Genomic DNA, 14,399 nt, shown 5'->3' with positions numbered 1-14,399 from the left:
GGCCCAGCCGCTCGGCGGCATGTGGGATCTTCCCGGACCGGGGCACGAACCCGTGTCCCCTGCATCGGCAGGCGGACTCTCAACCACTGCACCACCAGGGAAGCCCCACTGGATAGTTTTTAAAACCATATTGAGATTTTGTCTGTTTTGGGTGAATTCCTGGCCCAGATCAAGGGTGACCACTAACTCCTGGCCAAATGCTCGGGTAATTCTTTCCTTTTATAAGATAGACAGTTGAAAAAAAGGATTTTTGAAGAAACTGTCCTTTTATCTTCTATTTAAGGTACTTCTATTCAAGATACTAAATAATATTTCTGGCCAATTTAGCAGAAAAGGAATTTTATTTAAAGAGTTGATGGGCAGAATCGATGGGCAGACTAGAGGCTGAGCTTTCCAGACCTACGCCCTAGACCATGACGGAATGATCTGGACTGGGAAACTGCTGCCCCTTTCACAAAGCCCTGCTGCCCTCAACCCTGTCTGTCATCAGGCGGCCTTCACCCCATCTTCTCCTGGGCTGCCTGCATTTGAGTTGTCCTCTAGCTTGGTCACATGCCTTCCTCAAAACAGGGAAAAGTCAGGACTTGTATTTTTGTTGTTGTTGTTGTTGTTGTTTGCGGTACGCGGGCCTCTCACCGCTGTGGCCTCTCCCGTTGCGGAGCACAGGCTCCGGACGCGCACGCTCAGCGGCCATGGCTCACGGGCCCAGCCGCTCCGCGGCATGTGGGATCTTCCCGGACCGGGGCACGAACCCGTGTCCCCTGCATCGGCAGGCGGACTCTCAACCACTGTGCCACCAGGGAAGCCCAGGACTTGTATTTTTTATTCCTATAAAGAGAAGACAAACTGCACCCATGAATGCTCAAAGAAAGGAATACCCTGACTGTAGAAAGTGACCATACAGGTACAAACGTCCACTTAAAATAAATAATAGAAATTGTCAGCACTTCTCATCTTCCTATTGGTGAAGTGGAAATTGTTTATTTTTTAATTCCAAAAGTGAATGCCCACTTCTCTCCCACTTTTGTAGAGGTGATAGAAAGATGTTCTTCAACAGTCAAGCTCTGTTGAAGCCCCTGCTGACTCCCCTCCTTTCTTATTTTTTTTGCGGGAGGGGGCGCCTCACGGCATATGGGATCTCAGTTCCCCGACCAGGAATCAAACCTGTGCCCGCTTCAGTGGAAGCATGGAGTCCTAACCACTGGACCGCCAGGGAATTCCCCCACCTCCTTTCTTAATATAGCTGACGAAAAGTGAGCTATATTCCCATCAGAGGCACTTCCTCTATTACAAAAGAGCAAGCACACAAGTCTGTAGAGAGGAAACTTCTAGGTGGCAGACCCTCTCAGGCTAGCTTGTCTTCACATGAATGATCTTTAAGCAGTGGGCACACTGAGTTCCTCTTGGCCAGCTGCCAAGTCTCATGTCTTCCCTTAGGCGGGAGCACCTGGCATATATATGTCAGTCGGCCATGTGTCCCTTGGCCCTGACTTGTTCTGCTCATCACTGCCACTGTCATCACTTACAGCTTCCACTTATCCTGTGGCTGCCAGTTGTTGCAAGTCTTGAGCAGTACATTAGAGTTCTGCAGAGGAACAGAACCAATAGGATATATCTATGTATCTCTATACAGATATATGAGGAGATTTATTATGGGAGCTGGCACACATCATTATGGAGGCTGAGAAATCCCACGATATGCTGTCTGCAAGCTGGAGACTGAGGAAAGCCAGGGCCATAATTCAGTTTGAGTCTGAAGGCCTGAAAACTAAGAGGCCACTGGTGGGAGGCCCAGAGTCTAAAGGCTTGAGAGCCAGGAGCTCTGATGTCCAAGGGCAGGAGAAGATGGATGTCCCAGCTCAAGAAGAGAAAGAATTCACCCTTTCTCCACCTTTTTGTTCTCTTCAAGCTCTCATCAGATTGGATGATGCCCACCCACATTGTTGAGGGCAGATTTTTACTCAGTTTACTGATTCAAATGCTATTCTCTTCTGAAGCACCCTCACAGATAATCCTAGAAAAAATGTTTTACCAGCTGTCTGGGCATCCCTTAGCCCGGTTAAGTTGACACGTAAAATTAACCATCACAAGCAGCCCTTCAGGTGAGACTGAAGCAGCTTTCAACATCTTCATTCTGTACTTCCTCAAATACAAACTGTATCACAATTTGATGATTTGTGTGAGTTTGTCAGGAGGTCCAAACCCTACGAAATCCTGAATTAAGTCAGACACTTCAAGTCTCACACATGCAAGCACTCCTTACGTTGTTCCAAGGACTCCACGATAATGTCAGTGTCAAATTTGTTGTTAAATTGCTTCTGAAATTCCAGAATGGGGCAGCAGTTAACATCTTGAACATTCCTCTTAAGTAATAAGGCTTCATGCTGCCATCACACTTTGATCAAGAGGCTGTAATAGGTTATATTAGGATGTAAACAGATGACACGTTGGAGAGAGCTCAGTAACTGTTGGAGGAAATCTTGCTGTGTTAGCAAGAATAAGATTTGTTTTTTTTTAATTTTTGGCTGCACCACGGGGCATACAGGATTTTATTAGTTCCCTAACCAGGGATCATACCGGTGCCCCCTACAGTGGAAGCGTGGCGTCTTAACCACTGGACCGCCAGGGAAGTCCCCAAGAAGAATTTTGAAGTTTGTTTCTTGCAATAATTTAGAAATGTATCCTGGGAAACATTAGCTAAAATAACAAGTATCTACCAAGTCATCCAGCCTCTTTGGCTAGACCTGAAGTGAACAGCAAGACTGGACTTCACAGCACCTTTAAAGCCATCAGATTGGCAGTGATAAACCAGAAGTAAACTGGTTTCACCTCCAGGTCCTCGCTGGGGCTGGAGCCAAACATCAGGAGGCACCTGTGTCCTCTTTCTTCTTTTTTTTTTTAACTATTTATTTATTTATTTTGGCTGTGCCAGGTCTTAGTTGCTGCATGCAGGATCTTCATTGTGGCATGTGGGCTTCTTAGTTGCGGCATTCAGACTTCTTAGTTGTGGCATGCGAACTCTTAGTTGCAGCATGTGGGATCTATTTCCCCCACCAGGGATTGAACCCAGGCCTCCTGCACTGGAAGCACAGAGTCTTACCTACTGGAACACAGGGGAAGTCACTTTCTTTTTCTTTTTTTTTCTCTTTTTTTTTACATACCATGGTATGAAGCCTGAAATAGTGCTTCTGCAACATGCTCTTTTAAGTCCGGTTTATTGAGGTATAATTTACATATAGTAAAATTCATCTTCCTTTGGTGTACAGTTCTGAGTTTTGACAAATGTATACAGTCATGTAACAAGCACAAGTGAGATATACAGCATTTTCATCACTCCAACAAGTTCCTGGCACCTTTTGTGGTCAACCTCTGCCCCCTAAACCCCTAAACCCAAACCCTGGCAACCATCCATTTGATTACAAAAAGTTCACCTTTTCCAGAATGTGGCCTTTTGTGTCTGGCTTCTTTCACTTAGCACGATGTTTTTGAAATTCACCTATGTGTGCCACAGGCATTTAAAAAACTTTATTACTGAAAATTTCGAACATATAAAAGTCAAATAGCATAGAGACCACCCTGTGCCTGACACCAAATTTGAACAATTATCAACCCAGGGCCCATTTAATTTCATCTACAGTCCCGCCCATCATGTAGCAAATCCCAGATATATCATTTCATCTATAGGCATTTCGATGTGTCTTCTCTAAAAATTTAGGGCTTTCTTGGGGGGGAAGGGATAAACTGGGAGACTGGGATTGACATATACACACTGCTATATATAAAATAGATAACTAATAAGAACCTACTGTACAGCACAGGGAACTCTACTCAATAGTGGCCTATATGGGAAAAGCATCTTAAAAAAAAAAAAGAGTGGCTATATGTATATGTATAACTGACTCACTTTGCTGTACACCTGAAACTAACAACATTGTAAGTCAACTATACTCCAATAAAAATTTAAAAAATAATTTAGAAAATAAATAAATAAAAATTTAGGACTTCGTGTTTTTGTTTTTTGGGGGAGGGGCTTGTTAACGACAGTACTATTATCCAACTTATTTTATTTAATTTATTTATTTTTCACGCACCGAATGGCATGCGGGATCTTAGTTCCCCCATCCGGGATCCAATCCGCGCCTCCTGCAGTGGACGCGCGTAGCCCTAACCGTTGGACCGCCAGAGATGTCCCATATCCCACTTATTTTAGATAAAACTTTTTGGTAAGACTAGTTCACGGTAGAGGGTGCCAACTTCCTTTAGCAGCGCGCACTACGAGCCAAAAAGCCTTGCCGCTCCGGGATCTTCCCCGGGTTCCAAACTGTATCCCCGGAAGCGGTCTGAAGGGGGCGGGGCCGTCTCTCAGGCGTAGGCAGTGCGCGTGCACAGAGAGGCGCACCCTCTCGGCTGCCGTAGTTCGCCTCTTCGCTTGGGCGCCTCGTCGTCATGGCGGCCGTTCGGAAGCCGGTGCTGCTCGGGCTTCGCGATACTGCGGTGCACTGCTGCCCCACGGGGCTGGGCGCCTGGACCACGAGCAAGCTGGGCGGCATTCCGGTGAGGTGGGGCGTCGGAGCCGGGGTCGGCGGGTGCTGGTGAGGGCTACGGGGTGAGGGAGTGGGCGAGGTCTCGGGTAAGAGTCAGGGTCTGAGTGCCTCCCTTGCCCTCAGGACGCCCTGCCCGCCGTGGCAGCGCCGAGGCCAGTGTGTGAACTTTGCAGGCAGCCGCTTGTCCTGGTCGTGCAGGTGTACTGCCCGCTGGAAGGCTCCCCCTTTCATCGGCTCCTGCACGTGTTCGCTTGCCCCCGCCCGGGGTGCGCTAGCGGCAGGGCGCGCAGGTAGGCGGGAGCGGGGGTGGGGGGCCAGCCCCCGGCGCACCCGGAGGGGACTGGTCAGTCGGCTGGCAGTCGGCTATGGACCCTTCACCGCAGTTTTTCTTTACTATGAAGTTGGAAGGTGTTCCGCTCCCAGTGCCTGCAAACGCGAGAGAAAGAGACGCAGGACGCTCAGGTAAAGCGCTTGTGACTATCATATTATGATCTGCTGTCATTTGAGGGTATTTTCCAGAATTTCGTTTAAGACAAACTTTAAGCCATGTTCTTTGAAGTACTTTGGAGTGGTTTCAGCTTTTTTTATGTTTAGTTTTTATTACTTTTTCTTATTAGTCATCCATTTTATACCCATCAGTGTATACATGTCAATCCCAATCTCCCAATTCATCACACCACAGTTTGCTTTTTTTTTGAACCGTAAAATGGTACTTCCTTAACGTCTTGTTAGTTGTTTTAATTATGCACTGGAGGTATGGAAGCACATAGCTTACGGATTTTTCTGTTTGGGAAAAAGTATGGGTGTGTACATACATATCATTATATGTGTGTGTTTATAGTAAATATACTTACTGTGATAAGTATATGTGTATGTAACAAACATATTTAATACGACAAAACTCGAATTTATTAAATTAAAAAAATCTGGCAAGCTGGTAGCTGCAGAACAAAATTCAGCTTCCCTTTGCCTGTGAATGCTGCTTTATATATACACTGAATTCTTAATGTGTGCCAAGCACAGTACTAGCAGTACTGGGAATAAAAAGGTGGTGTCTGCCTATATTTGTCAGGGTTCAATTGCAGATAATAGAAAAGCACTTTGACTTTTTAAAGCTGAGACAGACTTAAAATTAGGTTTTTACTAACTTATTTGGATAGCCTGGAGGAGATGACTCCAGGAGTGACCTCCGGAACCACACCTCAGAACTGGCCTGTCAAGGAGCTGCTAACCTCGCTTGCAGTCAGGAAACTGAGATGTGTTCCGGTGAATGGAAGCTGCCCTGTTCAGAACTGTTGACTCCAGAGCCTTGCTGTCTCCATCTACAGATCAGCTACCTTTTTTTTCATGGCTCTTCTTTCCACTTCACTCTGTCTCAAGTTTGTGTCTCCCTCTAGACACAGACAGACCCCCTGATCACACCTAGGACCCCAGGTGCTTAGGAGTCTGGGAAATGTAGTTCTTTCTTACCATGTGCAATACATGAAGCACAACTGAAAGAGATGTTGAAGAAACCACTGTACTGCATTTGCCATGGTGCCCCTGAAAAGGAAACACAGTATTTGTCACCTCCAACATGCTTTTGAGTAAATGGGGTCCAGGAAGTTGAATCAGAGTGTGCCAGAGTGGAGGGCGGGGGGTGCTGGTGTTAAGGCTCCCTCAGGAAGGTGAAGGGATGGGTGGCTCAGGAAGCCAAGGGAGTAGGTGAGATCACCCAAGTGTGCTTGAACCACATTCACTGGATATTTTTCCAGAAACAGGAGAATGGCCTCACAGCTGAGGATTGGTGTGAAGGTGCAGATGACTGGGGAAGTGACGGGGAGGAGGCGCCTCCACCACAGTTTATCTCAGATTTTGGAAATGATTCCAGCCGTGCCAAAGACAGAGACTGGACTGCCCAGCTCCAAGACCTCCGCCTGCAGGATACTGTCCCGGGTGCTGCTCTTCCTCTGCCTCCTGGGGAAGGGATGGCCTTGCCTTCCGTGCTGCCACAGTTCCTGCCCTACTACATCTGTGTTGTTGATGAGGATGACTACAGAGACTTTGTCAGTCTAGATCATGCTCAGAGCCTTCTGAGGGAGTATCAACAGAGAGAGGGAATTGACATGGAACACTTGCTTTCCCAAAGGTGAGAGTGCGTACTGCTGAGCGTGAGAGGTGATTTGATCAGGAAGCTGCCACAGTAGGTACCCTTTGGTTTTACCCTCGTATCTGGGGAAACTTTTTCAGGCAGCACTTGTGTGTGTAGGACCTTTCTGCTTCATGCCTCTCAGATGAGAAAGGGAGACAGACAAGGGGATCTTACCAGCCACCCTTGAGTTAGCTTGAAAACACTTTGTTCTGTTTATAGGGACCCTCAGGAAAGTGAACAAACGAGTTAGGGATACCAAGTATTTACACAAGATGGGTTTACTAGCTCTTTAACTTTTCTGTTTTTAAATGTATAACAGAGACAGGTAAGTTAGAAAAATGCCATTTGTTTATTGACTCTTGCCTGTGGCTCAAGAACTGGCCTAGGACCTCAGAGACCCTCCCAGAGCCTCAATTCTCCCCTGTAAAATGGGGATGATACTGATATCTGGGTGGTGTATCTCTTCACATGGTTTTTGGAGTTAAGTGTGAGAATAGGTCTTGAAAGGCTTTATAAACCAAAACCCTCTAAAGTTTGAAGTAAGAATAATCACTTTGCTATTATAATAGAATTACAGTAGGATATATGGGGAGTTGACCTGGTTCTTTACCAGAGCTGTATCATTTATAAGCTTTTTCAGAATACTGTTGGAGTGTGTGAAGAAGTGTTGGTGTTTGAAAATAATCCATAATGGAGAAAGAAATGGAGAGAGTGAGTGGACATAATGACTTTTTAAATTGCAAATAATTATCTAGAGTTGAAAATGGCGAGGAAGCAGGGCTTGAGAGAAGGGTAGCGGGGAGGTTACTGCTGTTCAGTATAATTTTCAGTATATTTCTAAATACTGTAATTCTCTGGATATATACAGGCAAAAGTGTTTTTTGCTTCTCTTTTTAGTCTTTCTAGCGATGGTGATGAAAAATATGAGAAGACCATAATTAAAAGTGGAGACAAGATGTTTTACAAATTCATGAAGAGAATTGCTGCTTGTCAAGAGCAGATTTTGAGGTAAAGGCACATTTTTTTAAATTGTTTTTCTTGATTGTGAAAGTAATGTATATAGGGCTTCCCTGGTGGCGCAGTGGTTGAGAGTCCGTCTGCCGATGCAGGGGACACGGGTTCGTGCCCCGGTACGGGATGGTCCCGCATGCCGCGGAGCGGCTGGGCCCGTGAGCCATGGCCGCTGGGCCTGCGCGTCCGGAGCCTGTGCTCCGCAACGGGAGAGGCCACAACAGTGAGAGGCCCGCGTACCGCAAAAAAAAAAAAAAGAAAAGAAAAGAAAATACTTTTAAAACCACCACCAGGCTAGGTCTCTCACTTCAATCACTCTTGTACTTTAATTTCAGTTCTTATTTCATTTTGGGGAAAATTTCCTGTTTCATCGTTGAGTATTGTTTTTCATCCATTTGTTGAGTTCTTTATTTTGGACACCAATTATCCTTATAGTAGTTATATTTATCAACCTTCCATAGATATCACCTTCTCTCTAATTGCTTTGTCTTTTTCTTTTGCATTCACTAGATTTTCACAACTCTTTTAACCACGTCAGTACTTCGATTTTCAGCCAAGTCTATTATTTCTAAATTGATTCAATATGTAATGTGTGGCTTGGTTTCTTTAGCAATTCAATTTCCCTTGGCCTCTCATAGTTGCTTCATTTTCTCAACTTTGAGCTCTTGGGTTTCACTGAATGTATTTTCTTACAAAGTTCTTCTATATCTTGAAAACTCTGCTGGGAATTATGTGTTCTCAGTTTATGTTTTCTTCCAGATATGGTTCCTGGCTCATTTTTGTTTGTACTATTCATTTCTTTAATTTTACTGATTACAGGAGTGGAATGCCACTTTGCATCTAGCTCATGCCTGAAGGGGGCAACTCTGTTTAGACCACCAGTTTTCTCCAAAACGGTGTGTGGGCTTTCTTACTGATTTTCTGTCTATCTCATATCAGAGGTCTGCTCTTTTCCCCTTCTCCAAGCATATTTTTCATTTCTTCTACTTTTCTGTAGTGAAGTGGGGTGGGGATATGGTTCTGTAAGACCAGATGCAATCTACTAGAACACCTGGGTTTCACTTTGACTTCTCAGATAGTGTAAAATGTCTTACATGTTGGGAGATCCCATTTTAATGGGGAAGAAATTGCCCTTGACCTCTTTATCATTACTGTAACTAGTCAACAACTTTTGCTTCTGAGAGGCAATTCCTAATTCCCTGCATCCTCACCCCACCACACCCAGTTCTCTGGCCAACAGCCCTACAGCAGAAGATACAGATTCTTTTCCTATTTGCTGCTTTCCAGATTCAAGATTATTACTGCAATTCTCAGGATTTTGTGGGCTAATCAGTATATTTTGAAGAGGTGAAAGAAGAAGGCTGTATGGTTAGAACTCACACTAAACCATTCCAGAAATTTCTCTACCTTCCTCTGTGAAAAGTAAATTAATTACAAAAATAAATATTTAAATACATGTGAGGTACCCAGACCTGTATTAGACATTTAGTGATATTATGTCCTGAGCTGCCACTCTTGAGTTTTATGGTATTAAGTTCCTTTCCTTATTTCAATGCTGATGGAAGGGATTTTCTTTTTAATACTTGTTTTTTTCTATTTTATTTTTGGCTGACTTTTACCTTTTATATTCATCATATCAGGTATTAGGGGAGAAAGACCATTTTATTTTACTCTGTCCACTTTATCTGGACCCATTTTTCCAAGTTTTCCCTATGTCATTATTTTTATATACTATAACCTGCTGGGTATGTCATTTCCTCTGAGGCCTCTCTGACATCCTAGTTATAATAGCTATGTTTTATTTTCCTCATTTATCACTTGTGGAAATCATACAACATGTCTATTTATTTTTAACTTCCCTCACTAGAAAGCTAAAGCTATAAGAACACGGACTTTGTGTCATTTCCTGCTGCACCTGCAGCATCTAAAATAGACCCAATAAATATTTGCTGGATGAATGAATACGTTCACTGAATCCTTCCAAACATGCTGTAAAGTAGGTATTAGGCCCATTTTACAGAAGAGAAAATAAAGGTAAAGTCATCTGCCCAAGGCCAAGTCTTCTAAGACCTAAACCAAGGTTCTTTTCACCCATACCACATTTGAAAAGGTATTGGCTCCACCAAATACCTCCTATACATGGGCACTGTGTTTTGCATGAGAGTTATATACTGTCCTTACCACCAAAGAGTTTACAAAAATTAGGTGATTTAGTAGACCCTTGTCCTAAGATGATGAAGAATAGATAAATATGCCAGTGCTATTAAGAGATCCTAGGGCTTCCCTGGTGGCGCAGTGGTTGAGAGTCCGCCTGCCGATGCAGGGGACACGGGCTCGTGCCCCGGTCCGGGAAGATCCCACATGCCACAGAGCGGCTAGGCCCGTGAGCCATGGCTGCTGAGCCTGCGCGTCCGGAGCCTGTGCTCTGCAACGGGAGAGGCCACACAGTGAGAGGCCCGTGTACGGCAAAAAAAAAAAAAAAAGATCCTAGGGAATTCCCTGGCGGTCCAGTGGTTAGGACTCTGCACTTTCACTGCCGAGGGCCCGGGTTCGATCCCTGGTTGGGGAATTAAGATCCCACAAGCCACGCAGCATGGCCAATTAAAAAAAAACAAAACGAAAAGATCCTAACAGATCTCTGCTTCCCCAAAACATAGCATAGTGGATTTCAAACAACAGCCAGTATTTACGTATATTTTACAGAGTATTTGCCTCATCACCTCATTTGATTCTCATAGGAATCCTATGAAATAGGTAGTTGTATCATCATCCTCACGTTAGAGATGAGGCACTGAGGATAAGAAAGGTTAAGTGACTTGCCCACGGACCCACAGGTAGAAATGGAAGACCTGGGCAATGAACTTCCAAGACGTATGATTCAATATCCTATGAGCACTTGTTACTTACTACAAAGTATTATGTCTTCAATATATGAAACTTATAAAGTAGAATGCACAGGGGAAATAAAATCAAAACTATTATAATTAACAAAGATTTAATTACAAAGATGGAAGTCAAACTGATAAGGACACACTCTGTAGTTCAAGAAAAATCAAGACCCCACACCCCAGATAACAGCCTCCTAAACCCCCATCTCAAGAATAGCATCAACACTCACCCAGTTTCACAAGCCAGAAGCTCAAAACCACTTCTGTTGCCTTCTTTTACTCTCATATCCAAGGGTCACCAAGAACTGCCATTATAAAAATATCCCACAGGAACTTCCCTGGTGGTCCAGTGGGGAAGACTCCGCACTCCCAATGCAGGGGGCCCAGGTTCCATCCCTACTCAGGGAACTAAGATCCCACATGCATGTTGCAATTAAGAGTCTGCATTGCCACAACTAAGAAGCCTGCAAGCTGCAACTAAGAGTCCACATGCTGTAACTAAGAAGCCTGCGTGCTACAGCTAAGCCCACATGCTGCAACTTAACATACTGCAACAAAGATCCTGCGGGCCGCAACTAAGACCCAGTGCAGCCTAAATAAATAAATATTTTTTTAAAGAAAGAAAAGAGAAAAATTATAAATATTCTATGACCCCAATTATTGTTTTTAAAAAATACACAAAACTGGGCTTCCCTGGTGGCGCAGTGGTTGAGAGTCTGCCTGCCGATGCAGGGGACACGGGTTCGTGCCCCGGTCTGGGAGGATCCCACATGCCACGGAGCGGCTGGGCCCGTGAGCCATGGCCACTGAGCCTGCGCGTCTGGAGCCTGTGCTCCGCAACGGGAGAGGCCACAACAGTCAGAGGCCCGCATACCGGAAAAAAAAAAAAAAGCAAAACCTACTTACATGTGTGCATCCAAATGCATAAAAAATAAGTGAACTTAAGAAAAATCTTAGCTTCATGGTTTGAGGAATACTGTAGATTTTGGTTTTCTTGTTATACTTTCCTGTGTTTCCCAAACTAATATACATTATTTTTATTTATTTATTTTTGTGGTACCCCGGGATTTTCAAACCCCGGGGTTTGTTGCAGTTTTAGTTAGATTCAGTTCAACATTAGCTTTAGTGCCTTCATCTAGACTTGGTAACCATTGATAAGAATTCAGATATCTTGCTCTGATATACAACCTTGCAGCTAGTTTTCTGGGCCTTTGGATTTTCTTTGTTCTCTGGTTTTGCTCCGGATACTCTCCAAGAAAGAAACAAAATTTGCAAAGCGTGGTCTTAGATGTTGGAATGTGACTTGTACGTGGCCCTGATTCACGGTTCTTTATTTCGTTGCGCTAGGTATTCCTGGAGTGGAGAACCACTTTTCTTGACCTGCCCTACATCAGAAGTCACTGAGCTCCCAGCCTGCAGTCACTGTGGAATCCGAAGGATATTTGAGTTTCAGCTTATGCCAGCGCTGGTCAGCATGCTCAGAAGTGCTAATTTAGGTAATAAGCCATTCATTTATTTGAGTTTGTGGGTTTCTAGCACTAATTTGGAATTATTTTTAAAATGAAAGACTATTGTTTCATTTTTGTTTCCTTAAAAAATATAAGCATATTACATAAAATTTGGGAAATTAGAATTATTATTTTTTTAAAATATTTATTTTATTTTTTAATTTTCTTTATTTTTTTTGGCTGCACTGCGTCTTAGTTGCGGCACGCGGGATCTTCGTTGAGGCGTGCGGGCTTCTCTCTAGTTTGGCATGCGGGTTTTCTCTCTCTAGTTGTGGAACACGGGGTCCAGAGCATGTGGGCTCTGTAGTTTGCGGCACGTGGGCTCTCTTGTTGAGGTGCGCGAGCTCAGTAGTTGTGGCGTGCAGGCTTAGTTGCCCCACAGCAAAATTAGAATTATTTTAAGAAAACTTGTGTTGCTTCCATTTGGGGCTTTTGTAAAGTTACTATCAACATTTGTGTACAAGTCTTTATATGGACATAGGCTTTTCGGTAAGTATCTAGGAGAAAAATGGTTGAATTATATGGTAAGTGTGTGTTTAACTTTTTAAGACATTGCCAAACTGTTTTCCAAAGAGGTTGTGCCACTTATATCCCAACCAGCAATACATGAGAGTTGCACATCCTTGGCAACACTTGATATGGTCTGTCTTTTTCATTTTAGCCAGTCTCACAGGTGTGTAGTGATGTCACATGGTTTTAATTTGCATTTCTCTAACAACTAATGATTTTGAGCATCTTTTCATGTGTTTATTTACCACTATATGTTTTCTTTGGTGCAGTATCTGTTCTAATCATTTTCTGTTTTTAAAAATTGGATAGTTTGTCTTCTTATTACTGAATTTTGAGAGTTTTGTATCTATTCTGGATACAAGTCCTTTAGTATATAATTTATAAATATTTTCTCCAAGTCTGTGGCTTGCCTTTTTTTATTTGTTTTTTTGGTATGGACTTTATTCTTCAGAAGCTTTCAATTTACAGAAAAATTAAGAAATAGTACATAGAGTTCCCATATACCTCACACCCAGTTTCCCCTTTATTAACATTTTACATTAATGTGGTACTTTTATTACAATTAATGAACCAGTATTAATACATTATTAACTAAAATCCATAGTTTATTTAGATTTCCTTAATTTTTACCTGATACCCAAGCGCCTGTCCTGGATACCACAGTGCATTTAGTTGTTGTGTCTCTTGCCTGTGATGGATTTTCAGACTTCCTCATTTTTGAAGACCTTGACAATTTTGGGGAGTACTGGTCACTTACTTTGTAAGATGCCCCTATATTGGAATTTGTCTGATTTTTTTCTTATGATCAGAATGAGATTATGGGTTATTGAGAGGAAAATCACAGGGGTAAAATGCCATTTTCTTCATGTCACACATGATATCAAGGGTGCATCTTTATACATTGACTGTTGATGTTAGCCTTGATCACCTGGTGTTTCAGGTTTCTCCACTTGAAAACAATTCCTTTTTCTCCCCCTAGTCAGAATAAAATGACTTGTCTTTTTATTCTCTAAACAGTGTCCTTTCAAAAAACAGTTTTTAATTTTGAAGGACAATTGATTAATTTTTTCTTGTATGGATCATGTTTTTAATGTCTTGTCTAAGAAATAATTGCCTAGCCCAAGGACACTAGTTTTTTCCTAGTTTTATGTTTTACATTTAGATTTATGTCCATTTTGAGTTAACTTTTATATATAGTGTGAGGTATGGATCAAGTTCATTCTTTTCCATGTGAATATCCAGTTGTTTCAGCACCATTTATTGATAAGGATATTCTTTCTCTGCTGAATTATCTTTTACCTTTGTTGAAAATTGGTTGTCCATATATGTATTAATTTATTTGTGTACTCTCTGTTCTGCATTCTGTTCCATTAATCTGTTTTTCTGTTTTGACACCGCTGCCACACTGTCTCGACTACTGTAGCTTTGTAGGATTTGTAATCTGGTAGTGTCAATCTTGCAACTTTATTCTTCCTTTTCAAAGATATTTTGACTCTTCCAAGTCCTTTGCATTTCTGTGTTTTTAAGAATCAGCTTGTCAGTTTCTTTAAAAAGTAAAAGGCATTCTGGGGTTTTGATTGGGATTGCATTGATTCTCTGGATCAGTGTGGGGAGAATTGATATCTTAATGTTGAGTCTTCCAACTCATGTACATAGTATGTCTTTCCATTTATTTACGTTCTCTTTAATTTCTTGCAGCAGGGTCTTATACTTTTCAATGTATAGTCTTACACATCTTTTTTCAGTTTTGTCTCTAAATATTAACTGCTTTTTTATGTTATTGTAAATGGCATTTAAAAAATTTCAA

The 14,399-nt window shown here is 42.6% G+C and overlaps 1 protein-coding gene across 5 annotated transcripts in view; it reads left to right on the top strand.

Annotated features, from left to right (window-relative positions):
- The first annotated feature begins 4,400 nt into the window (after positions 1 to 4,400).
- PDCD2L (programmed cell death 2 like) overlaps positions 4,401 to 14,399 on the top strand; it is a 28,281-nt gene continuing 18,282 nt past the window's right edge. For 4 of the 5 annotated variants that reach the window (XM_067719952.1, XM_067719954.1, XM_067719953.1 and 1 more), the window contains exons 1-6: positions 4,401 to 4,554; positions 4,668 to 4,834; positions 4,946 to 5,006; positions 6,299 to 6,672; positions 7,573 to 7,683; positions 11,922 to 12,070. In XM_067719952.1, the coding sequence (XP_067576053.1) occupies positions 4,447 to 4,554; positions 4,668 to 4,834; positions 4,946 to 5,006; positions 6,299 to 6,672; positions 7,573 to 7,683; positions 11,922 to 12,070 (970 nt within the window). In that variant the 5' untranslated portion in view covers positions 4,401 to 4,446. Of the gene's footprint in view, positions 4,555 to 4,667; positions 4,835 to 4,945; positions 5,007 to 6,298; positions 6,673 to 7,572; positions 7,684 to 8,973; positions 9,998 to 11,921; positions 12,071 to 14,399 lie in introns of those variants that run through there. The other variant, XM_067719955.1, reaches the window with a different exon arrangement.

Source organism: Pseudorca crassidens, chromosome 20 (genome assembly GCF_039906515.1).
Source record: "Pseudorca crassidens isolate mPseCra1 chromosome 20, mPseCra1.hap1, whole genome shotgun sequence".
Lineage (NCBI taxonomy): Eukaryota > Metazoa > Chordata > Mammalia > Artiodactyla > Delphinidae > Pseudorca > Pseudorca crassidens.
Note: the sequence above shows the minus strand (reverse complement) of the source record. Positions and strands in the feature narration are given on the sequence as shown.